Source organism: Scyliorhinus torazame, chromosome 18 (genome assembly GCF_047496885.1).
Source record: "Scyliorhinus torazame isolate Kashiwa2021f chromosome 18, sScyTor2.1, whole genome shotgun sequence".
Classification (NCBI taxonomy): domain Eukaryota; kingdom Metazoa; phylum Chordata; class Chondrichthyes; order Carcharhiniformes; family Scyliorhinidae; genus Scyliorhinus; species Scyliorhinus torazame.
The window spans coordinates 31,529,469-31,556,446 of NC_092724.1; the positions used below are offsets into that span (position 1 = coordinate 31,529,469).

The 26,978-nt window shown below is 40.1% G+C and overlaps 1 protein-coding gene across 1 annotated transcript; it reads left to right on the forward strand.

Moving 5' to 3' along the window:
- Positions 1–2,630: 2,630 nt before the first annotated feature.
- LOC140395095 (RNA-binding protein MEX3B-like) lies at positions 2,631–25,882 on the forward strand. The gene is made up of 2 exons (XM_072482509.1): positions 2,631–3,297; positions 23,945–25,882. Exons 1-2 carry the CDS (start codon positions 2,817–2,819, stop codon positions 25,204–25,206), a joined length of 1,743 nt encoding a protein of 580 aa, XP_072338610.1. The 5' UTR covers positions 2,631–2,816; the 3' UTR covers positions 25,207–25,882.
- Positions 25,883–26,978: the final 1,096 nt, after the last annotated feature.

Here is a 26,978-nt window from a genome sequence, read left to right on the forward strand (position 1 = left end):
TTCGGGACTTGCGGGGAAAAAAACGGAATGTTCGGAGGAAATCCATACAGACATGGGGAGAATGTGCAGACTCCACACAGTGACCAAGCAGGAATCGAACACAGGACCCTGGCGCTGTGAAGCAACAATGCTAACCACCGTGCTGAATTTTAAACCAAACTCTGCTCTTTTTAATGCATTATCATAAATATTTTATTGGTAATGTTCATGTATAATTTACTGGATATGTGGTCCTAACAACTACCATATATTCATGAGTTTTGTTTGGAAATTGCAAGATATTACACTAAGAAAATGTGTTTATGGCAGAATGCTACCTACCATTTGTTGGGAAATGTTATTTTTACTTTCTGGCAGTGTGATCACTCAGTGACAGTGTAATTGACAGAAAAAGAGACAAACCCAAGTGGAGACATGACTTATGTTCCTTTCATGTGAATTATATTTGATGCACTATCTGAACTATGAAGTTAAAATACCTGAATCATTGTCACATTTTATGCCAATGTTTAACCGTCTAAGAAATTAATTGGCAGGCAACCAAATTCTCCCATCCCTAACTGGTGTACATAGACATTTTACCTTGGAAGTCTGGAAAGGAGACAAAGACACTTCTATATTCGTCTACTTGTGAGAAAGGTTGAAATGTTAACCCATAACTATCTTAAAAATGTACCAAAAGCTCTGAAACTGCTTCTAATTAACTACAGTTCAGAGGACATAACAGGGTATCTGATTCTAGAAGTATTTAAAAAATGACTTAACAAAGAACTCTGGAAATTTGGATTTTTCAATTGCTTGTTAATGTATATGCCAAGTTGTGTTAAATACGTTGTGTCAAATTGAAGTTTGCAATAAATGTTAGAGATTATTGTATCACTTGCTTTTGAATAAATGCAAATTGACTGTTTGTTCTGTATAATTCTAAACACAAAAGTAAATTACTCTATATTGTTGCTACATTTAAATGCTTTCCATATACATTATGCACTATGAAGTATTTTCTCCTTTCCCCTCTTGAAAGCGTTAGATCCTCGCATGAACTATGATCCTTGATATGACAGAATGTTTGACCATGGAGATCAGAATATAACAAAAGCCTATTATTAACCCAATGTCTATCTTTCCTTACTTTCAACAGTAATTTCAATACTCCCAATGGGGAGCCCAAGGTTCAGGTCTGGGACTTGTTGGCCACAGGAGTGTTCATGTGAAGCAGGTTGTTAATCAGCTTTCAAAATCCTTCCAACAGTCACCAAAGGGAGGAGTGTGAAGATATGCCAAATAAAGTACTGGGCTACTACCACCTAGATCAAACAAGTGATTGAACCTCGGATCTTCGAATTCATAGAATTCCTACAGCGCAGAAGGGGGCCATTATGCCCATCGAATTGTCACTGACCCTCAGAAAGCACCCTAACTCAGGTCCACTTCCCCGTAACCTCATCTAACCTCTGGACGCTAAGGGACAATTTAGCATAGCCAATCCACCTAACCTGCACATTTTTGGATTGTGGGAGGAACGGAGCAGCCAGAGAAAACCCAAGCAGACAGGGGAAGAACCTGCAAACTCCAGTCACCCAATGTTGGAATTGAACCCGGGTCGCTGGCACTATAAGGCAGCATGTTAACCCACCGTGCCTACTTGATGGCTGCTTACTAAATTGCTCACTTTTGCTTATTCACAAAAATATGAAATTAAGAATGACCACACACATGGAAATGTATATTCCTATCCTAAGCAATATATTGCTTTGATAATTCTATGTGACTGTTCCAGTCCTATAACAACTTCCAAATGGACGTCCCAAAGCATTTTACACGCGATGAAATATTTTCTGAAGTGTAATCACGGTTGTAATTGTTGATTGAGCCACATTGTTGGTTGATATTGGCGGGGGAGGGGGGTGGGTGGGCTCCGGTCTTCTTCACGATAGCACCGCGGGATCTTTTATAGCCGCCCGTGGGACACAGACACAGCAACATCCGTCCCGTACAGAGAGTGACAGCCCCTCAAGTGAGAGAGGTCCGTCGTGCTCGAGCCCCGAAGCCGAACTTGAACCTTCTGGCCGAGTGAAGCCACACTGACTGACTGGGGTGTCTTGAGAGGTCCCCCCCCCCGCCCCCCCGCGTGGCCTCAGAACTGCACGAGCGGTGCTGAGGGAGCCGCCTCCCCGGCCTGCAGTTGCCCCCGCGCGGCGTTTGTCGCCTGTCGTTCAGCACATGCTTTGCAGCGGGGCGGGCGCGGGCCCTGGGTGTGTTTTTTTTTTGCGCCTTGACCCCTGACCCGGCGGCGGATGGCCGGTTCCCATTGTTTTGCTGCGGTGACGTCACTGAGCACATTTCCCGGTTTGAGTGAGGGTGAGAGAGAGAGACAAAGAAAAATAAAGGAGGGAGGGGGCGAGAGAGACACACACACAGATATACATACACACACAGACACACATACATACACAAGCGCGCGCGCGCGCGCGGCGGAGGGTGGGTGGGGGGGGCGGGGGACGGGAGAAGAAAGGGGCACAGGGAGCGCGAGGCGGCCAGGCACCGGCGGGCCGGGGGGGGGGAAAGGTGGAGAGGGAGAGGGGGATAAGGGCGCGCGCACGGCCGAGACAAAGGGAGAGCGCGCGCGCCGGGGCTTGGAAGGGAAGGCGCGGGCAAGGGAAGAGAGCGCGAGCCCCAGCGGGGCGGGGAGGAGAAAGCCGGGAGCGCACGCTTGCACGTGAGCGAGCCAGCCAGCTCAGGGTGGGGGAGGAGAGAACGCGCGCGCGAGCCCGGACTCTCGCGCACCGAGAGCCAGCCGGCCGGGCGGCCGCGGGATGCCAGGCTCCATGTTCTCCGAGATGGAGCCTGTCAGCGACACTGACGGTAACGGTGGCGGGGAGAGTGGGAGTGGTGCTGGCGCGGCTCTAGTCGGTGCCGGTGGGACCGCCGCTGGGACGGAAGAGGAGCAGAAATCCTTGCGGCTCGCCTTGGATCATCTCTCCATCTTGGGACTGGGGGAGGAAGGAGACGGCCTCTTGGGCGAGGGGGGAGGAATGGGTGGCGTGGTCGTGGTGGTGGCGGAGGAGGAGGAGGACGAGGAGGAGGAGGAGGAGGAAGTGGAGGATGAGAGTGGCATGAATGGGCTCGCCGGGCTGCCGCACTCGGCCGCCTCGCTCTTCCACCCACCGCTGGTGGCGCCGCCTCCCCCGCTCTTCACCATGCCCGGGGACCCCGGGCGCAGGAAGAGCGTCAACATGACCGAGTGTGTGCCGGTGCCCAGCTCCGAACATGTGGCCGAGATCGTTGGAAGGCAAGGTAAAAAGAGACGCGCGTTGAGGAAGCGACAAAACAAAAACATTTAAAAAGGAAAGTTTTGCAAACTCCAAAGGAAGATGCAAATAGTTTTAAGCAGCATTAGCACAAAAGGCAAGCTGGCAATGTGCAATGGAAAACAAAAGCCTTAAAATATGCATTTACATTAAGAAGGAAACTTCGTAAAACATAGGCTAGAATGCAAAAGAAAAATCCTAGAGCGGGCAAAACGTATTCTTATGTATGAGGTGCATTGTGTAGAATGTATGTTGGGATGTGGAAGGCACATTGTCTTGTTTTTGAGTCGTTCCAAACGATTCTTTCAACATGGGGCTCACCTCCCAAAAGTGTGTATTGTAGAGGTATGGATCAGTACAGGAGCTGAGAGTTTACGATGCTTATTTTTTTTAAAAAAACAAATGTTGGGAGGTGTCGAGACTCTAGTCGGCTTTGATGCCGTTTCTTTGTGTGGGGTGGCGCGAAAGGGGGGCAAAAATAGCTCTTTTTTTTGGCAGGACTTGTATGGATGAGGTACCGCAGATGGAGCGTTTCATCAGGAAATCCCCATCCGATAGAAATGGTGAATTTCTTTGTCAATCGCAATCTGCTCACAAAATATTGTTTTACCTAACTGCGTCTTTATATTGAGAAAATTGTTCATTTGGAATGTGGGACCGTTCCATTTTTTCTTGTTTTATTTATTTATATATCCCCAATACACACCCAAGCTTGGTGGATGGATATTCTGGATCCAACCGTGAGTGGAACTGACCATTGTGTAACATTGAACTGAAAATTCCCTTCAAACACAACATTTTGTTTCAGTACTGTTATTTGAGCAAAAAGTGTAAGTTTTTGTGTTGGAATTGAAGGTGGTGACCATTTTTAAGTAAATGGGGGCCAGATATTTCACTGGTTCATTGTTTCCTTTGTTCAGGAATCAAACCATGCTCTGATTTATATGCTGACATCATAGGCTGTAGTAGGGCTGGGAGTCTGGGATTGATTTAACAGTGTTTCACGTTTTTTTTTTAAAGCTGGAAATATTGCCATAATTTGAATAGATTAATTTCCAAAATTCCGCTAGATAGCAAAATTGAGGCAGTTGAACATTTATTACAATTTAAATGTTTACTAAAGCTTTTTGACAAAGTAAGGTTCTTGCTGAGCCTTTGCACAATTTTGAATACATAATGTACATTGCAGTTGTATTTGGTAAATGCTAGCTTAATATGGTTTTGTTATTATGTAGAGTTGAAATAACTTTAGTTTAGCATTACACTGCACAGTGGAAATGTTCATTAATGTATTGAATCTTTATTTTCAGAAAGCAAAATCTATTTATTCTTTCAATGTAGGATGACTAAAATATTTGAACTAGATTTTGTAGAAAATATTCAAATTAACAAGTTCTTAACACTGCATTTTTGCTAATGAATTATACTGGCATAGTCATTTATGAACTAGGAACACAGTCTCTTTAAAGACTACTAAAGCAACATAATAGTATAGAAACTTGAACACTCTTGGAAAGTGCTGAGTTACTTTCTTGCAAGTTTTAATTAAAATTTTCCCATCCCTTTCCTCTTCCATTCCCTTCTTTTTGAATCTAGTAACTTTTATTGGAATCTGATTGACACCCATTGGATGCCTCATGACTAGACTGAGCTATTGGGATGTTTCATTAGAGGGTAATCACATTTAAGCTTGATAGGCTGTCACTTGATGCTTGTGCATACACTGTCAGGGTCATAAGTGGTAATCAAGTGTGGGAACCCGAGTGTGGGCTCAATAGGTTTTGGGAACGTTTGCCAAATAGCTAGTTTAACGTTTTCACACTTGCTTTGACAACGAGTCAACCAGACTCAAAACTTTAGCTCCTTTCTCTCTCTACAGATGCTGTCAGACCTGCTGGAATTGTCCAGTATTTTGTTTCAGGTTGGAGCATCTGCAGTAATTGCTTTTGTTTTCACACTTGTATTTACTTAGATGAAGCACTTTCATATGCAGTGCCTGGCAGGATGTTGAGCGATTTCCAGAAACTGAATTTTGTGTCATCTCGCTTGAACCAGTTACGTCACTTTGGCTTTGAGTGATTAAATTTATTTGTTTAAAATTATTTACTTGTTGCAAGAGTAAGTACACAATTTTAAACCTACAACTGTCTCTGGTAAACCTGGCTGAGATGGTGGGTAACTTCCACCCTGGTCATACAACCCTCACCAGGTGAGTAATGGCTTTATTTCTGATCTTGGTGATCTCTTGAGCAAGCTGGCTTGACCATTATATAGTATTTCACACACAAATGTACCGCCCTCTAGTTAATGCTCCAGTCAGCTGTGCTAATACATTTTTTGGACTTTTTGTTTAGATTATATTTTCACTTCATGTGTATCTCCACTATTTTTGTTCTATAATTTCACAATTTTATTTTTTTAACCATATTTCCATCATTTTATGCTAATTACACATTTATTTTATAAATCATTAGATTGGCAGCTTCATGTCTTATAAACAAGGCTTCCAATGGGGGGGGGAAAGGGGTGAGAGTTACTTGGGTCCGTGTTACAATTTCAGAGCAGAGAACTGCAATTAGTTTGGCTACAGTTGATATATAAAACCTTGAAAAACAGGCGATTGTTTGAAAATTGAGACATATATATTTTCTCAAAACTACTTTCCATTGGATTATTCTTGATGTTTATTTTTAAAAATAGCTTTTTATGCAGAAAATACTGCTGCATGGGCTGCAGTTTGTGTTTCTTATATACAATGACATTTTTTGCATGCAATTTTTCATTTAATAAAAAATGTAAAAATAAATCTGTGTGAGGAAAGAGAGAAAGGATCACCAAATCACAAAATGCTGTTATAAATAATTTCTGCTCCCCATCCAATTTTTCTTGCTGTTAAATTGAAAGTAATACAGTTCTAAGGTTCCCTCTGGTATTCCATCCAAGTGGATATATACAAGGCAGACGGTGAGTGTCAGGGGGTTAGTTCTCTAGAGAGGAAAGATCGTTTGATTGTCTAGCCTCCCCTAATGGAATATCCAGCAGGATTCACTGAATAGTGACTGGTTCTATGTTCTACCCTTCACACAAATCACTCCCAACAGCTGTCCAAAGTCCTGTGTGAAACGTGGGGTAACTAGCATTCCTACACATGCATCCCTACCAGAGATCTAACCTGTTACCCTCCGTAAATTCTATACCGAGCAGTGCTTAACCGCTTTGGGGGTATTTTTGCAAAATGAAAGGATAGCTAATAGCTTAAAACTCTCCTGTTGTGCTAGTTTGGCTGACCGGTTTGTAATTTTTCCACATTTAAAGCTGTCCAACATTTGTCTCCGGAGCATTATAACTGAGTACCAGTTAGATTACGACACTGGCTGTTACAAGTTCATCTCTTTTAATTAAGCAGTTTAGATCTGGTTTGATCGGTACTTGTCATTCGAGTCAACATTGACATTGTGCAGTTGTTAGTAAGCAATTCTAGAATGCAGGCTGCAAGTTGTGATCTTGGCCAAAAAGCAACTTCGAAAATAGAAATTCAGATTTGTCTTAATTCTTAATATAAATGGAAAAAGTCAGCTGTTGGCAGTATTGATTCACAGCATTAAAAGAACATGCCTATTTGTAACAGATCAAAATATATGATTACCATGTGAAAGAACAGCTTAACTAGTGGGTCATAATTTAAATTACATGCCGACTAGAAATGTGACTTTCCTGAAATTGGCAGTGAATATAATCTCAAGTTTTTAGGAGTTAATTGTTTATTCAACATCACTGGGTCTGGGCACACAGCACCAAACTGGCTAAAATTACAACCACTAAAAGAACTGAATTGTCTGTGTCACAGCATCTGCTGCATCCATAGATCTTTGGACTTCGTTTTACAAAATCAAATCACTGAATTAAATATCTGTTAGAGAGGGCTGGATGGCACACTCAGCTGGAACTCCATTCTGTGCAACTTGAGTGTTCACCTGTTGACTTTTAGGCAGTTTCAACCTGGGGCCTGGAAACCGCACAAAATAGCAAAATATATGACCAATAAATGTACCAAATTGACAGTCTTATCCAATAACTGAGGTAAGACAATTACGGTATACTAATGCAGTAGGAGTTTCATATTTGGAAATAGATTTAAGGCATATTATTAGGGGGGGGGGGGGTCACTCTAGACCTCTGCTCTGCATCCATCCAATGTTTAATTTTCTCATGTCCCTACTTCAGCAGTGTTCCATATTCTTTGTACTAGAATCCAAAGCATTATCTACTGTTGCACAGCAAATACATTTTGTGGACACCACAGCTTTTTATTTTTTTCCAATTAAGGGGCAATTTAGAATGGCCATTCCACCGCCCCTGCTTGTCTTTGTGTTTTTGAGGCGAGACCCATGCAGACACTGGGGGAATGTACAAACTCCACAAGGACAGTGACCCAGGGCCAGGATTGAACCAGGGACCTCGGCGTTGTGAGGCATCTATGCTAACCACTGTGCTACCCTGACACCACAGCTTTCTAATCGTTAAAGTTGTACATACTGCATATGTTAATATAGCTAACCATTCAAATGGGATTGTTGGAGGAAATTCTTTTTGCAAAGTTTAATTATATGGGGAACAGGTCATCAAAATTAGCTGGAAGGCCAAAAGTACAATCTGATGGATACTTAGTATTGCAACTCTTATTTAAGGGGATGGACTTTATACTTTTGCCATTTTTTAACAATCCCTTCTGATATGCCTACCTGCAGCAATATATATTACCAAAGCTTGTGTGCTGCACATTGTCCATGTGACAGCAAGCAGGCTATTCAACCACACGAAGCATCATCGTTTACTCTTTAATATGTGTTTAAACCTAGTTTTGGATAACTACTTCATAAATGGGTATCGTGGGGATTTATGCATCACAGTTTCTTCAGTTGGATTAGGGAACATTTTGTTTTTCAGGTAATTTTAAAATAAGTTCTATGTTCCTTAACAGATGCTTTGCCATAATTCGAATGTGTATATTTCCATTTCTTGTTTTTAAATAAATTTAGAGTACCCAATTCATTTTTTCCAATTAAGGGGCAATTTAGTGCGGCCAATCCTCCTAGCCTGCACATCTTTGAGTTGTGGGGTGAAACCCAAGCAAACACTGGGAGAATGTGCAAACTCCACATGACAGTGACCGTATATTTCCATTTCTATCTTATTCTACTTTGATTTCCCCTACATTCAATTACTTTAGAATGAACTTCTGAATTCCAAATTTTGCAAGTTGCAGCCTGACCAAAACACTTTTGTCCTGCTCCACAGTCACCCTGTTCTTCCCAGCTTCATCAATTTCTTCATTATATAGTGCATCAATTTCAAAATTGCTGCCTTTATTTACTTCCATGGTCTTGTCCCTCCTGACCGCTTTCACATTATTCTTGCATTCTTTTGGCTCTGTTTCCGTTCCCCCTCTGCTTCACGATCACATAGCTGAGTCTCCCACTGTCACTGCTCTATGTGCTTTTCCAAAAACCTTCAATTTTTCTGTGTTTTTCATTCAACAGTGTAAGAAAATCTTTTCTTGTTTCATCTTGCCTTTGGTCAACAACCTAGACCGTCATGAATTGATCAGCTGCTAATGGTATTTCTCCTATTATTACTTGGCTGGTTTTTTTTGCCTCTGTAAAGTGCTTTGGATACTTTATCACACTTAAGGCATCATTAAAGAGTCAAGTTATGCTAGTGTTACTGTAACTCAGCATAGCTCACAAATATCTTTACTACACTGAAATGCATGCAGATTTCAATATGGGAAAGGCAGTATTGCAGTGGTAATTATTTTAAATGAACGCAGTAGAACTTTATCTTCTCTGTTGGGTATGGTAGTTTTGATAAAATGTGAAATATAGAACTTCAGGTGTATTTTTATTTACAGTGAGCTGGCATTTTAAAATTCTGTTATTTCTGAGAGGTTTAGAATATTTATCCTTTTACCTCCAAAACCTGAATGTGATTTCAGCCAAGACTAATTGAAAGTATTTTTTGTGAGGTGGAAGCAGTAAGATTCTTGTAGAAAATTAGTTTGGGAAGACTAGATGTCATTTGTAATGGCTGAGCAGTATATCATAAAATTATGTTGCCAAAGATGGCTGTTGATGAAGTGGAATCCTCTATCGTGTTAGAAAGAATAAGTATGTGTTTATGGTCGAATTGGAAGTATATTTTTGGGGGAAGAGTAAAAGGAAAGCTTTATATTGCATCTGTCCAATGCAGTTCTTGATAACCGAGGGGGTATTTAAAATGGATTTTACTGCTCGGCCATTACAAATGACATCAAGTGACATCAATGACCTTAACTTTGCATTGAGAAACACGTTTATAAAAAAGATTTGTATGTAATATATTACAAATATTCATAGTCATAAAGCACTGAGGGAGGCCATATGGCCCATCAAGTCCATGCTGGCTCTCCGAGGAGCAATGCACTCAGTCCCACTCCCCAGCTTGATCCCCATAGCCCTGCAGATTTATTTCCTCTTGAAATCATTGACTGTTTCTGCTGCCACCACCCTCATAATACAATCGTTGAAATAAATGTCTTGGTTAAGTTTTAAAATAAAAACTTTAATGCATTGAGTGTGCATTAAAGAAAGATTAATTGCAATGAATTCAGAAATAATTTACCTCAAATTGAGATGACACTTTTTTATTAATGGAATTCTTTATCATCATCTAATTCCTAATTTAAAATCTAATTTGAAAAACATCTGATTGCAGTGTTATACTTGATGAAGCATGATATGCTTTTTACTTTTGGATTTTTTTCATGAGTTATTGTGGGGAAACCACCAAAACCTGATACAAGTTGAAAATAGTTGGCAGCTGAATAATAGCTTTGATTATGTATGAAAGCAAGTTATTAAACATGTATTATATAGCCTAACATGTAAGTATACCTAATTTTTCTTCACCTGAATTTATTTTGGGGTGTGGGGGGGAAGGAAACACATTGCACATGGAAATCTAAATATAGAAGGCACAAAACTGGTGATGCAATTTGGGGAAGTGGAGTGGTTTTGGAGCATTCTTTCAATCAAAATTAAACAGGGTGCACCATTTTAAAGTATTAGATTAACATTTGTTTTAAAAGGATTGCATTTTGATTTTCAGTAAATCATTATATCCTCAGTTACCTAAATAGTCAACACGGTCGGCAGTTGTTAATTTAAAAGATTTTATTTAAAAGAAAATATATTTCTAGTTTCCAGTTTAACGCTACCACGATGGGATTGGAGATTCCCTCTGGTACATTTCTGCCTTGAATTTTGCAGATTAATGTCTTACCTTTAGACTGTGGTGGACACTCCTGGTTATGATCGACAGGAATCATATTGGTTTGCAATCACCATGAGGCAATGATAATAGTGAGCTAGCTAACTTGTATTTTTTGTAATGTCATCATCCCAAAATATTTGATCAAAGGCTGTCATCCCTGCTAATAAAATTACCGTGTCCTTTAATATTGTTTTTATTTGATTTCCTCCCTTTGCAGTGATCAAGGTCTGTGGCCTTTTAGTCGTTGGTTGTTTTGTTTGGGGAGGTGGTACGGGGAGAACAGAGAAAATAATGATGTAACATGAGCTTGTACACTGCAAAGTTTCAAATTTGTCAGTTATCACTACTTTTGAAATGTAGGTTTTCATAGGCTTCATCACCTTTAGATACTTGCCATCACAAATACAGTGGTACATTTGCAGAGTGATGTTGTGAGCAGTTTTGAACATTTACAGTTATTATTGTATTGCAGCAGGAAATGCAAAGATCGACAATTCAAGCAAGATCACAAAGGAGCAAACGCATGTTGAAAAATGATAAGAAATGTCAAATCTTTGCTTTGACTGAACTATACAGTAATTGCAAGATTCAATGATTTTAACCTCCAGTTAGGTGTTGAATGGTAAAGATTCTACCATCACTGCACAGTGGTAGAAATTCTGTTAAGCTCAGAACGAAGTGGGGAATCCGGTTTGTAAATGTTGGGAGAGGGTGGAATGAATATTAAATTGTCTACCAGTGATCTATGAAAGTTAGCTGCACTTAGGAAAATACTAAAAATATTTCATACTTTAAAGTCTCTGCAGAATAACATTAAATCGTATAGAAATTTATTGGCAAAATGTATTTGTATATGTTTCTATCCAATCTATCAATTCAACTGAAACTTTGTGCCATTACTGAGGTACTTTTATCTTCCATTCTTTGTTGTTGACTGACATATGCAATGGTCACTTGTTGCTTTTGTACCTGAAAGCTGCACAACATTGCTATGGCCACTGAGCTGAAATTGCTTAAAAAGATCAAAATAAATGCATTTACTTTTCATGATATATTCATTTTTAAAAATATATAACCCCCATTGAATGTGTTGCCTCCACTACACTCTCCAGTATAACTTACCCATTGAATAAATGTGTTGCCTCCGCTGCACTCTCCAGTATAACTTACTCATTGATTACAATCCTCTGCCCTCTGAAAACTTTCATTTGATGGGGTAAATTTTTATTGCTATCATATTCATTTACAACAAGTGGAAGGAAAACATGCTACCTTTCTAGTAATGAGAGCATATTTAAAGTATGCATTAAACCACTATCATTTTCTTTCTAGTCATGTAGTGAACGGCCCTAAATGTGTTTTTGTGCATGGGGAAGGGAAACTACATGTAAAGGTTGGTGTTGTCCAGCTCCGGATTCCTCACTCTCTTTATCATGAGTTCCCTGCAGCCAGCCAAGGCCATTTGAAACATCAACGCTGAACCTTCAGGGAAGAATGAGAGTGGTGAGTGTAAACATGGGTTAAGATCAAATGAGTCATCTAGAAGAAAATTGATGAATGAGCTACGGTGTTTTGTGATAGTGGGGACAGATGGACTAAGTTATTGTGGTGAAATAAAGGCTTAGTAACAAGGAGGTTAAGCTTGGGTTGAAGTAGACTACCAATGATTTAGTCCACCAACTTCCCTGGCTGCCATCTTTAAGACTAAGTTAGAGGCAAATATAGACTGGTTTAAGCCAAAGACGATTAATTTGATTTTGTTGACATTAAGTTTTCAGAAAATTAATCAGATATGATTGACAGGCAGTTGGCATATATATGTACAGAGTTAAGAATTGTCGTCATTCATTTGGATTGACCCTTTGCCTCTAGATTCAATCAGCAAGGAGTAGCTTGTAAATAATGGAGGGCAGAACCAAGGTTGAATCCTTATGATAGACTGCACCATGACCGTTTAAGCTTGAAGGCAAAGCCGTTTGAGATAATATAGTGCTTGTACTGCAGAGGAGACATTGTTGCAGGAGAACGTTATGGTAGTGGCGCAAATGATGACATGTTAGTGGCGCATACGCAAGTATAATAATTGTATGAACCATGTGATCTTGGCAATGTGGAGGTGGGGGGGGGGGAAATAGTACCCATACAAGACAACGTTGCCTAGAATTTTGGAGCGAAATGATACATCGGAGATAAGGTAATGGATGGAGAGAATGACCGAAGTTGGTGTGGAAAGGCTTACATTTATATAGCTCCTTTCACAATGGTGGCATGTCCCAAAGTTCTTAACAATCAATTCGTACTTTTTGAACTTTAGTCACTTTTACAAAGTGGAAAATGCAGCCACCCATTTTTGCGCAGCAATGTGATAATGAGCTGTTGGTTGAAGAATAAATGTTAGCCAGGTCAAGAGGACAACTGAGGGCTCAGTTTGACATATCAGCCAAAAGACAGCACCGTTGACCATGCAGTACTAGTGTCAGCCTAGATTATGTTACTCAAGTCTCTGGAATGGGAATCTTATGGGCACCCATAAGCTTCAGGCAAGTGTGCTACCACTGAGTAAAGGGTTGAACAGCATGAGACTTTTTTTATGGGATGTAAATATCACTGGCAAGGCCAGCATTTTACTCCCATCCCTAATTTCCCTTAAACTGTGTTTTGCCATGCCATTTCAGAGGACAGGTCAACCACATTTCTGTGGGTCTGGAGTCACGTAGGCCAGACCAGGCTGCCGATCTCCTTCCAAAAAGGACATTGGTGAATCAATGACAATCAAATCATTTCACCATTTCTGAGACTCGCTTTATCATTCCAGATTCATTAATTAAGTTCAAATATTATCAGCTGCCATGATGGGATTCGAGAGAATCAGTCTGAGCCTCTAGATTATGAGTCCAGTGACATTGTCACAATACCCCCATCTCTCCACTGAACATGTGACGTTGGGTGGTCAGCATTTGGTTGTATGATAATTGAGAGAGCAAGTGGCAAGCTTCAACAAAGATTATGCTGAGCGTGAAGACGGTAAAGAAACTACAGAGAATGAGATGGAGGGAAAGCTGGTAGTTCTTGGAAGGCAGCAACAACTCTAAATTATCTTGATCAAGTTCATGAATTTTTGGTGTGCAAAGGTTGAATTGTTTCCTGCTCTCCAGCAAAATGGTGAAACAAACCGGTTTAGTTTTCGGCAGCACAATGGTTAGCACAGTTGCTTCACAGCTCCAGGGTTCCGGGTTCGATTCCCGGCTTTGATCACTGTGCGGAGTGTGCACATTCTCCCCGTGTCTGCATGGGTTTCCTCCCACAGTCCAAGGATGTGCAGGTTAGGTGGATTGACCATGATAAATTGCCCCTTAGTGTCCAAAAAAGGTTGGGTGAGGTTATGGGGATAGGGTGGAGGCTTGGGCTTCAGTAGGGTGCTCTTTCCAAGAGCCGGTGCAGACTCAATGGGCTGAATGGCTTTTTGCACTGTAAATTCTATGATAGTCAGGATGATGGAGTGATGCTCTATATTACGGTGGTCCAGGTGTATTTGGCAGCATCCGCCACACTAATCAGTTGACAAGTACATTTGAGCTTTTAAGTATAGCGAGAGTGCAAAGTTAACTGTTGTGTTTGGTGGAGATGGTAGGTAGTCAGAGATTACAGGTAAGGATAGAAATGGTGCAACCTAAGAAATATTAAGGGAGAGACAATTTGCAGAAAGGGAAAGCTGAAAACTTCATAGCTGAAACATTTCAGATGTCTTTTAAACAGCAGAGTAAAGTCTGTGAAGCTCAGTTTACTAATTTTTAAATTGTTAGCATCTGTGCACGTCTTTTAATTATAGCTGAGTAAAACTCTAGTGGCAGAAATTCTATTTGGTATAGCTTTAAGCAGAACATTTATACATTAAGGCTGCTACAGACGGGACCTGCTCAGTTAAGATTCAGTGGATTTTCATCATAAGTTAAGATAAACCCATAGATGTTTTATCCCCTTTTTTAGGAGCCTTTTGCCATTTTGTGTGTTTCTAATGGCAGCTATGACATTTGTGGAATTGCACAGTTTGAAGTTGACTTGAAACTGAGTAGACAATTGATATTTGAGTTTAAGTTGCTGAAGTCCTGCTTATTTTATGAGATTCATTACCAGTGCTATGCAGCATAAAATATTTTAATATATACTTAAAGATATAATGATGGGGAGTTTATGCCAGTGAGTTATGTTAATGTTTTTCATTTAAAGTACATTTTAACACATTAATTTATAGTGATCATGTTTGATTTGGGTATGATCTGCTGAGTTTCCCCAGCATTTTCTGTTTTGGTTCGGTAATGCTTTGATTTTGATGAAAGTTGTGTTGAAGTAATCATTCAGCTGTTGGTAGGCACTTGGACTGCCTCTACAGTAGTACTATAATCAACATTTAAGATTTAAAATCCCATCCTTTTACTTTTTACACGTGTTTGATTTTAGACGATGCTGATAAGTGTCAGTCTTTTGGCTGTTCCTCAGGTAGGTTTGGACTATCCTGGCCCAGTTGTTACTGGTCAAGTCGCAGTAGAAAACTACCCATAATTTTTCACTCGTATGTGTGTGTGTGTGTGAACAGTAAACCATACATTAATGATGTTTGGGAGACCCTCTGAGGTTGGAATTCAATGTGTTTGAGACAGGGTAAATGGATCCTTAGTTATATATAACTTTGGAGCGAGGGACTCGTGCCAAAAGTGTAAATATTTTCTGTTTAGTTTCCTTTTACTTTGAGCCGAATTCATGTTTGTCCACATGGCGTGTCTCAGATATTTGCAGTATAGTGCAAATTTTAGTCTTGCCCAAATGAGAGTCGTTTCCTTTTAAAGATTCAGTGGCGCACTGTTAAATTCCTAATGAGCAAGCAGCCAAATCTGAATCATAATAGCAACAAGAGCCTTAATGTCTTTGAGAACAGTACTTTTTAAAATAACCACACACTGGTCTGCTTTGGTTCAGTACATTTATGTAAGGCAGGCAGGAAGGGTCCAGTTTCCTTAACCTGCTGACTCAGTTGATCTCAACCTTGCCTGCAACGGAAGGAAAGATAGGGGGTGTTTAAACATTTGTATCAGTGCTTTCAGGACTAGTGGACAGAAAAATCCGACAACATTTCTGCCTGTGAAATTGTTGCTTCCTGCAAGAAAGTGTTTTTGTGAGAAAATTGTGACGGATAAAATCTGCCTGATCTGCAGTACTTCTGGTGGCAGAATAGTCCATTTAGTGGCTAAGCTTCCAACTGAAGTGCCAAATGGACTCAGTAGCTGTGGGGTTATATCTTGGAGTCAGCACTTTCAGAAGAGATGAGGGCATGCTGCAAGATCACACTTGTACAATATGGCGGCAGACTAGCTCAAAGATGCATCAAGTAATTGAGATTTGTAAATGGGGTCTTTCTGTCTCTGTGTCCACTGATTTTGAATCATCAAAGAATTTACAGTGCAGAAGAAGGCCATTCGGCTGATCGAGTCTGCACCGGCCCTTAGAAAGAGCACCCCACTTAAGCCAACACCTCCACCCAACCCAACCTTTTTTGGACACTAAGGGCAATTTATCATGGCCAATCCACCTAACCTGCACATCTTTGGTCTGTGGGAGGAAGCTGGAGCACCCAGAGAAAACCCTCGCAGACATTGGGAGAACGTGCAGACTCTGCACAGACAGTCACCAGGGAATCGAACCTGGGACCCTGGAGCTGTGAAGCAACGGTGTTAACCACTGCTACCGTGCTGCCCCCACTGTGCTATTGTGCTGCCCTTCTCTTTATTCTGATCATTCAGCAACAACAGTTAGGAGTTTTTGCTGGAGTTTCCACTCTTGTGCAGATATGTATACATGCAAGAGGATCTAGTCCATTGAGAGATATTAAAAAGGTCCAATTATTAATAATCTTTATTGTCACAAGTAGGCTTACATTAACACTGCAATGAAATTACTCCTGAAAATCCCCTAGTTGCAATACTCCGGCGCCTGTTCGGGTACACAGAGGGAAAATTCAGAATGTCCAAATTACCTAACAGCATGTATTTTGGGACTTGTGGGAGGAAACCCATGCAGCCACGGGGAGATCATGCAGACTGCACAGACAGTGACCCAAGCCGGGAATCGAACCTGGGGCCTTGGTGCTGTGAAGCAACAGTGCTAACCACTCTGCTGTTTACAAAAGCGAAACCTGTTTAGCAATATTGACAAATGGGATTGATTGAGCAATGCTCCAGCAATGGAGCACTGAAATGTGAAAATAGGGACATCGTGTTGTCTGCCAGACATTAGATAAAGGGAATTTGAGGTAGATGGCGTAGACTCAAAGTGCAGTGTGGTGAAGAGGTCCTAGCTGACTAGGACTGAGAACTTTGCACTGCAGGAGGTTGACTGATGCCACTGGGCGAGAACACCGGAAACAATGCCTCATTTACTGCCAATTTTTATTTTATTTTTTAAAAATAAATTTAGAGTACCCAATTCATTTTTTTCCAACTAAGGGGCAATTTAGCATGGCCAATCCACCTAGCCTGCATATCTTTGGGTTGTGGGGGCGAAACCCATGCAAACACGGGGAGACTGTGCAAACTCCACACGGAGAGTGACCCAGAGCCGGGATCGAACCTGGGACCTCGGCGCCATGAGGCAGCAGGGCTAACCCACTGCGCCACCGTGCTGCCCTGCTACCAATTTTTAATGCCATCCATCCATCACCTTGAATACAAAACCCACCATTTTAAAATTCCGGTTTCACCAGAAGTTGTGTATCTACAGAATAAACACTTACTTATCTTGGGAAGCTTCTGCCATTCTTGTTTTACACGACACTGTCAATACAATCGCACCCACTTGTGCATTGTAATGCTGTAATACCTGAGGAAATTACCTAGTTTGATTCAGCTAACTTTGTTTCAGCTGAGGATCATTTATGTTAATAAAATGGTAAGTAAATTATAAATTACAGTTCCATATATGCTGCATTTACACGAGGGATTCAAATTCGGATGTTGGGCAAGTAAAATATCAGTTCTAGAATATTGATTGGGATATAAAGAAAACTTAGATTCATATTTACAGGGTGGAAAAGTCAGTGCAACTAGCAAAGTTTAGAGGTGATGTGCGAGGGAAGTTTTTTTTTACACCGAATAGTGGGTGCCTGGAACTCTGCCGGAGGAGGCGGTGGAAGCAGGTACAATAGTGACATTTAAGGGGCATCTTGACAAATACATGAATAGCATGGGAATAGATAGATACGGGCCCCAGAAATGTAAAGGAGTTTAGGTTAGACTGGCAGCAATGTCGACGCAGGCTAGGAGGGCCAAAGGACTTGTTCCTGTGCTGTATCTTTCTTTGTTCTTTGTACCATACCGGGCAGCGCGGTAGCACAGTGGCTAGCACTGTTGCTTCACAGCACCAGGGATCCGGGATTGATTTCCGATTTGGGTCACTGTGCAGAGCCTGCACATTCTCCATGAGTCTGCATGCATTTCCTCCGCCACTCCTGTTTCCTCCCAAAAGTACCGAGAGACGTGCTTGTTGGGTGAATTGGACGTTCTGAATTCTCCCTCCGAACAGGCACCGTAATATGGTGACTAGTGGATTTTCACAGTACCCTCATTGCGGTGTTAATGTAAGCCTACTTGTGACATTAATAAAGATTATTATTATTATTTTGTATTTGCATAAATCAGTTTTCATGGTGTTTGCCAGCTTTAAATGTCGCAATTTGGTGGAGAAATGGAAAGGATGCTGTTAACACAGGAATTTCACAGAACACAATGAACGAGGAGCTGAGACTTGAAGGACCCCGTTAGAATGGACTGTAAATTGCCAGTAGGGTGCTGTTTGGATTTAAAGCTGCTGACTGTGGGAATGCAGGGTGAAATTAATGAAGTAATGTTCGTTAGTGAGAAACTATCATTTATGGAGGCATTTGGGCCAAAACAGAATATTCTACTTTAGCCAGAGGACGGCAATTTAAGATGAAAGATGAGACGTGTTAATGCAGCAAGTGCCTATGATCAGATGCACTGGGAGTGTGTTGGAGGCAGAGGCAATTGTGGCTTTCAAAAGGGAATTGGATAATTACCTGAAAGAACATTTGTCGGGCTATGGGGAATGGGCAGGGTAGTTAAGGTGCTCTTGCAAAGAGCTGACACTGACACAACTGGCTGAATGTCTCCTGTAACCATTCTGATTTTATGAAAACTGTTGTAGGATCTTTATATTTCAACCACATCTGAACTATTAGATATGAATGACAACAACTGAAATACCTCCAGTCTCCTTTGGCATTGCACAGACTAGAATTTGAGCCTAAATTGTGTAGCAATCTTTAAATAGAATGCCACCAACTTGGGCAACGTGATCCTTGGGAATTCAATTGTTCAATGCAATGAATTTGGGTTTCTCTAGTTTGTATCTTTTTAAAAATAAATTTAGATTACCCAATTCATTTTTTCCAATTAAGGGGGGGCAATTTAGCTTGGCCAATCCACTGAGCCTGCACATCTTTGGGTTGTGGGGGCGAAACCCACGCAAACACGGGGAGAATGTGCAAACTCCACACGGTCAGTGACCCAGTGCCGGGATCGAACCTGGGACCTCGATGCCATGAGTCAGCAGTGCTAGCCACTGTGCCACCGTGCTGCCCTTCTAGTTTGTATCTTTGTGGGAAAAGGGCACCCAGCACAAAACTGCCACTGGCATTAAATGAGCACTTGGTGGACAGCTGATGTGAAATCATAAAAAAAAAGAACCTTGAAGTAAAGAAATGCAGTTAAAACACTTGGATGTGCTTTATTTTTGATGGGTGCCAAAGTAAGAAAGTGCTCTGTTGTCAACACTGTTATTCCTGAACTTCAACCTGATACATCCTCAAGCATGAGAAATAGTGTTCACTCATCCATTTATTCATATCGACCAGCCTAAATATTTGGCTGTTGCTTTCCAATTTAAAATCTGTAAATAGGAGGCTAATATGCTGATGTTTTCCATGGATATATTCATTGTTTTCGTTAGAGAAGAAAAAATAGGGTCACAGTAAGCAACTCTGATCCTATGAAAAATTATGCATTTGAAATACTAATAGAATGCATTTTTTTTTTTGCATGTCTGCACCTTTATTATATAATGTAGCCCAATATGGAAGAGGCAGGGTGCTACTGAAACAAGACTTATTAGCCATTTGTAATAGCGTTTAATGGAAATGTTCATTAAAATAATAAGTAATTAAATGTAGGTCATCTAGTTGCGGAAACATCTATAATACCTTGGCGGCGTTTGATTTTTTTTAAATGGGGAAAATAAGTTTCCATCCATTTAAACTGTATTGATATATTGATTTGAGTCATTTTGCAGCAGGAATGGCCAAACCTCTTTGGTCCCAGTTTGCTATGAAACCTAGGGTACAGCACACAATTATGGAATGGTGTACCTCCAGCCCATTGAGCCTTTGGTGGACCTATGACCTGAATTAATCCCACTCTTCGTTCCTGCTTGACCGTTACATTTCCTCCAAATGTTTGTCCAATTCTCTTGGATATTACTATTGAATGTACCACCTTTCTAAGCAGTGTGTTCATGATCACAACTTGCTGTGTAAAACGAAACACAAATTTCCTCATGTCACCTCTGATCCATCTGAAATTGATCATACTTTCTTTCAAAAGCATTCATGATTTTGAACCCTGTCAAACCTCTGCACTAAGGATAACAACCGTAGCCTCTCCAGTTTCTCCATATAACTGAAGTCCCTAATTCCTGACACCATTCTAATGTGGTGTCCAAAATTGAACACACTAACTGAGAACTAACCCATGTTCTTTAAAGGTCTAGCATAAAGTTCTTATTTTTGTACTATATTTAAAGATTAATAAAACTAAGGAGCCCACATGCATTTTCAAATGGCCTTCTCAACTTGTCCTCTCACCTTCAAAGATTTATGTACACTTGCACACCCAGGCATCTGGTCCTGCACCCCATTTAAAGTTTTGCTATTTCATTCATATTGCTCCCCCCCCCCTCGTTCTTCCTACCAAAATGCATCACTTCTAACTTATCTACATTAATTGCTGCTGTGTCTGACCATTTCATATATGCACTTAATATTTTCACAATGCCAGCATTTCTCGCATTCTGATTGAAGACCTATTCGATGAGGAACATCACTGGCAGCATCTCTTTCCAAACATCAAGATCCCACAGTAGGAAATTGCAGGTATAAATTATATATGTAACTGGGTTAATCATCTACAAAGGATCAGACTGGACCACATAAGATGCCATCAAGCCTCATTCTTCTCTAATTGTCCACCACCCTGTACAACAGAGATAAATCCAACTTTACTTCATTGCCAACTGCCTCTGCGTTGTCCAACTGATGTCTGATATCCTGTTTTGGATAAACTGCCATTTCAACTAATTAAACACTGGGAAGAGTGAAGCTATTGTTTTGGACTTCTGACACAGATCACATCCCTTCTCGGTCATTGTCTGGAGAGAACCAGATGGGTTTTCAGCCTCCGCTTATGATTTGACTTGAGCAAAGCTTCTAATCCTCTTAGCCACCATTTTTTCACCTCTAACATCACCTGACTCCTTTCTTCACCCATTTTCTGTAGAAACACTCAGCTTTTGTCACATCTAAACTTGATTCTTCCTACTCTCACCTGGACAGTTTAATTTTACCTTCATCCATAACTCTCCTGCTCACATCCTATTCCATGTCAAGTCCCACTTTCTCATCATTCCCCGAGCTGCATATCAGGGATCAGAGTGCTCTCCACAAACTTTCATGTGTTCATCACCTCTCATATTTACCTAATCTTATTTATTTTCTAAGATAATTTTCATTGATTATTTTCATAATTTTCTAGATGGTTAATATTATTATTATTACTAATTTAGTGATGTAATATCTAATTATAGTTCCTTGGCTTGCAGACAAAGAAAAGACACAGCCTATTGGAGTTAAAAAAAATAAGCAACACCTCCCTCAGCATTGAATTCCCAACTTTACCACTCTGTTAACAAAGCACTCTTTCATGACTACTGTGCGACAGCAATATTGTTTACTTAGAACCACAGTACAGTTTAATTCAAACCCAAGTTACAGCTTTGAATTCTGGTTTAGCACAGGGCTAAATAGCTGGCTTTTATTAAAGCAGACCAAGGCAGGCCAGCAGCACGGTTCAATTCCCGTACCAGCCTTTCCGAACAGGCACTGGAATGTGGCGACTAGGGGCTTTTCACAGTAACTTCATTTGAAGCCTACTTGTGACAATAAGCGATTTTCTTTTCATTTCATGAATTCAGCTTCCTGCCACCATAAGTAACACCTACTCAGACAACTGCTTTTAGCTGATACACTGATTTGTGCCACTGATGGGCAGTTTCTGTTAAACAAGCTGCCTGAAAATACTTGCAGTTTCTTTTACCATTTTTAAAGTTCTAAGTCAAATTCTAAATATTAAAACAATTTAGCTTGAGAAATATTTGCCAGAGGAATTCCCACTTGCGTCAGATTCCTGACTTAACATGTTAATGGAGCAACCTTCCACGACCACTCGGTGGTCAACACTCCAAGTGGTGTTAGCTGTCTAGAAATCCATTCCTAAACTCTGCTTCCCCCTCCTCCCATAAGACTTTAAACTACTTTGACAAAGTATTTTCACTATGCTTCCATAGAACTCAAAAGAACAAATTAATTTTCCTCAGCATTTTTATATAGTTGAAACCATTGAGTTGAAATTCTGAACTAATTGTGTTTTGGATGAAGACTTTGTACCATTGACAGGGTTTGTTATATACTCCTGGGGCAGTGTGAGATATTTAATGTTCCCTGACCTTGATTGTTGTGATATATTACTCAAGTAAATTTTCTGCACTAGAATGGAAGATGAAGCACTGTTGTGTGATGATGCTGTCATAAAAGTTTGAATCCACACTCTGGTCCCAGGGTACCTGAGCAATTCAATAGGAGACCTAATATTACTAAATGTTGATATTGACCTTTAAATGAAACATGATGCAAACACCTTGGTGGTGTACTAACAGCTAGGATACATTTCACGTTTGTTTCAAATCTCATATTCATCATGTATTGGTGTAATATTGTATATCCCTGTAGCATGATGTTCAGATTCTATTCAGATAATTAGGTTGTCAGTCCCTTTCCTTATCAGAATACAGACTACATCCTTTGTGGCATCATGATTGCTAAAGATGCTACTATATTTATTCTACATCATGTATGATAAACTTGAAGGGTTAATTTCTTCTGTACCTTTCACGTAAATCCTAATGTCCGTGTGAAGGAGAATTATTTTTTATTCTCAATGTCGATAACCGCATCCATATTCCCCCCCCCCCCCCCCACACACACACACTGTCAACTAGTCACAAATTAAAGCGCCATGTACTCTACTTCAATGTCGTTACCTCATCTTCAGAGGAGCAATTTCTACTGTAGTGCTGCAGTAAAGTGTTAACCTTTTCTCTTTCTCAGTTTGTGGTTTGGTTTGAATAATTGTAGCTGTGCAGCTACTGGAAATCTATATTTCCCCATCAGATTACATCGTTATTTGATACTAGTTTTCTGAATGTCTTGTTTCATCATGACATAGAAATTACGACTCCAGATTATTCTGATTCAATTTTTTTAATCAGTTGAATTAAGTGTTTAACCAACAGCCTAAATATGCATCCAGTTTTTATTTGTACAATATTGTCAATGTTGTAAAACAGAATCCTAATTAGATTTTTAAAACAGTACATTTTCAATAGTGGGGGATGGCCAGACAATAGGTCATATCTTTAAAATTTGTTTTAATGCTGGTGTTTAGAAAAACATTTGTTTTAAATCAAGGTATGAACACACAAATCACTGTACTTGCAAGCTTTCCTCTTAAATTTTGATCATGGTTTCAAGCAGTTGTTTCTTTATGCATATGCTTTGGGTAATGCGATCCCAAGATAGTGCTCCTGTTGGAAATGTTTCATCGCCTGCTCATGACAACATATGTTAAAATATATATATATATATATATATATAAGTTTTGTACAATATTTTTCTTAAGTTACAGGACATTACAGCTTTAAATGTATTAATGTACATGTTTATATGACAGCATTTCTTCAGTTCCACAAAACTGAGGAGTTTCATACCATCTTTGTCAAGTGGCCTTAAAAAATGCATTGGTCTTTATTGTTTGTTCAAAATACGATGCTTTGTAAATTACACCAGCATCTGCCAATTTTTAAAAAAGTTTCGATAAAGGCAGTATTTTAAAACTTTGTTTAACATTTTTTTTTTCTCTTCAAAGGTTGCAAAATTAAAGCCCTTCGAGCAAAGACAAACACTTACATAAAGACCCCTGTTCGAGGTGAAGAACCTGTATTTATTGTCACTGGGAGAAAGGAGGATGTAGCCATGGCCAAAAGAGAGATTCTTTCTGCAGCTGAACATTTCTCAATGATCCGAGCATCTCGCAACAAAACAAATGGACTGGCAGGAGCTGTGGCAGGGCCTCCAAACTTGCCAGGGCAGACAACAATCCAGGTGCGTGTGCCTTATCGTGTGGTGGGGCTTGTGGTAGGACCCAAAGGAGCTACCATAAAACGAATTCAGCAAACAACTCATACATACATAGTCACTCCAAGCCGTGACAAAGAACCAGTCTTTGAGGTCACAGGCATGCCAGAAAATGTGGATCGGGCCAGAGAAGAAATTGAGGCTCATATTTCAATGAGAACTGGAGTGCTTATCGACTTAACTGCAGACAATGACTTTCACTCCAATGGAACTGATGTAAGCTTAGATGGCATCGGCACTACTGGAAGCCTATGGTCCAAGGCCCCAAATCCATCCCGCAGACCTGCTGCTAGCTTTCGAAATGACAGCCTAAGTTCTTTAGGAAGTACCTCCACTGATTCCTATTACAGCAATAGATTAGCCGATACCAGTCCAACAAGTCCATTCAGTACAGGCAGTGGTGGCTTCACATTTGGGGAATCACTTACCTCTGTCAATTCAGATGAGCGTGATGTGGGCTTGGAGTATCCAGCAATTGATTGTCTTAGTGGGCCTCACAGCATGATATGGTCTCCATTTGAGCCTGGCAATCCTATTCAAGCCTTCAATGGTAGCTCAACTGTCCAAAGACGCACTAACAGCATTAGCGGTTCTTCCGCTCTCCGTGTATCACCCACCATTTCTGACGGTAGTGCTCTTGACCATCCGCTGGCTAGGCGTGTGCAAAGTGACCCTTTAGCTAATTTAGCGTGGCTACCTAACCAGACATCCCTGTCTGCCTTTTCCAACAGCCCAGGCTATTCATCATCTTCACTCCCAGGGAGTACCTCAGCAACATCTGGCTCTCCCACAGACTCTAGTGGTTCTGAAAGCAGGCAGAAAAACAATCGTGACTGTGTAGTTTGCCGTGAGAGCGAAGTGATTGCAGCACTTGTTCCTTGTGGTCACAATTACTTCTGCATGGAGTGTGCCAACCGCATATGTGAGAAAGCTGAGCCCAAGTGCCCTGTCTGCCAAAAACCAGCATCACAGGCCATTCGTATATTTTCTTAGCGGCATCATGTCCTAGCAAGTACTGCAGGCAACACAAAGAACAGAATAACCGCTGTACAATATACCCTAGACAAACCTTATTTTATTTCGACTGGAAGACTATATTTCCTAGAGGAGATGTTTACAAATTAGCTTTAATTTTAACCCAGTCATCATTGGCAATTTTGGAATAAGTTAGATATTGTTGAGCAGTTGTAACCACATGTGCTGATTGTGTACTGCTTGTCAAAGTTACTATGACAGTATTCAGTTAGATTTAAATAAAGGAAAGGTCCGCCGCACTTTGCAGATATGAGTTTTTAAAATTTCTACCTAGCATTTTATTTTTTAATGCATAGAATATATCTTGAACACATAGCTGAGAAAAGCCGAGTGGTTGTATGTTTTATAACACCAGAGTTTAATTGTGACAGCACCAGTACAGATTACTAAATATTCAAGTTTTATCATTTGTTTACCTCTTACTATGTATATGTAGGGAATTTATAGGACTGAAAATGTACTTTATTTGAATAAATTTTAAAAACTAAATATATTTTATTTTAAGATAATGGACCTTTAACCTTATATGGCTAAAGTACTGATATATATTTGCTGAACTGACTTGACGGTATGAAATTGTATTAAGAGTTTTATTTTTTGACTTAAACCTTCTTAATAAAAACTTTTTACAGTATGTTGTGTGGAAGAAAAAACATTTTGTTGTGTGACCATTTGATAGGGGCACAAAGAAAAGCTCCCATTTGAAATCTGCAATGACAAGTAAGCTCACAATTTTAAATAAGAATGTGAAGATTCTTGGAGAAATTGTGCATTTTTAGAAGAAAACTGAAATGGAGCAGCCATTGAAATGGACCAAGCCAAGTGACTGCTAAAATCTTTATAAATTAAATCTTCTCAAACCTTGCGCCGTATTATTTTTTTTAAACGGTCTTCAGCTACATTGTAAACATTATTGTGGGGGAAACTATTAGAATTGACACTGCTATTCATAGAAACACACTAATTAAGAGCTGGAGTAGACCATTTGACCCCTCGAGCCTGCTTCGACATTGGCCCGATCATGGCTGAAGTGACTTGAGATCTCAACTCCACTTTACGCTATACGTTGGTGTGAATGAACAAACATCAATATTTAAAATCTCAGTAAACAAAGTAAATTAACATAATGTGAGTCTCACTCGCAACTGTCTTTATTGCCTATAGTCTGAGGAAAAGATTCTTGAAAGTACTTGTGTACACTATCCTCTATGATTAAACATTATTCAAAACAAATTAAGCTTTGCTTGACACCTGTCAAATGCTCAGATATTTGCTTTTAGAATAATATTCAGTAATACAAAGTCTGTCTTTGTTTTTCAAGTAGTTTGATACCTTAATGTTAAAGTCCTGCTGGTGTTTAATTTGCACAAAAGGTGTTTGCATAAGTATTACTGTGAAGTCGTGTCCAGATGTGAAGGATGTCATTTCATTAGATGTCAAGGTAAGTGCCACACACTGGCTTTAAGAGGCATAGGTCTTGATGAAGTACTGATGATTTTCTTGATGTCTTGAACTTACAAAATTGCTAAACAGTCTTTAGGGACTGCAATTGGCTAGAGCTTCAAATTAGCAACTTTTATTTATTTGCTGAGGTAATCCATAATATGAACAGACCAAATGTGGAGTTTTGAATAATGCACAAATTTGAAATGCCTCAAATTAATTCATTCTCCCACCCAAATATGTGTTTTATACATTAGGACAGAACAATTTTATAATTTGATCTTCTG

Bases quoted from the DNA above. Each gene is read 5' to 3' on its own strand.
- LOC140395095 (XM_072482509.1), top strand. From the start codon at position 2,817: ATGCCAGGCTCCATGTTCTCCGAGATGGAGCCTGTCAGCGACACTGAC. The intron at 3,298-23,944 runs GTAAAAAGAGAC...TTCTCTTCAAAG, and splicing joins CGAGATCGTTGGAAGGCAAG to GTTGCAAAATTAAAGCCCTT.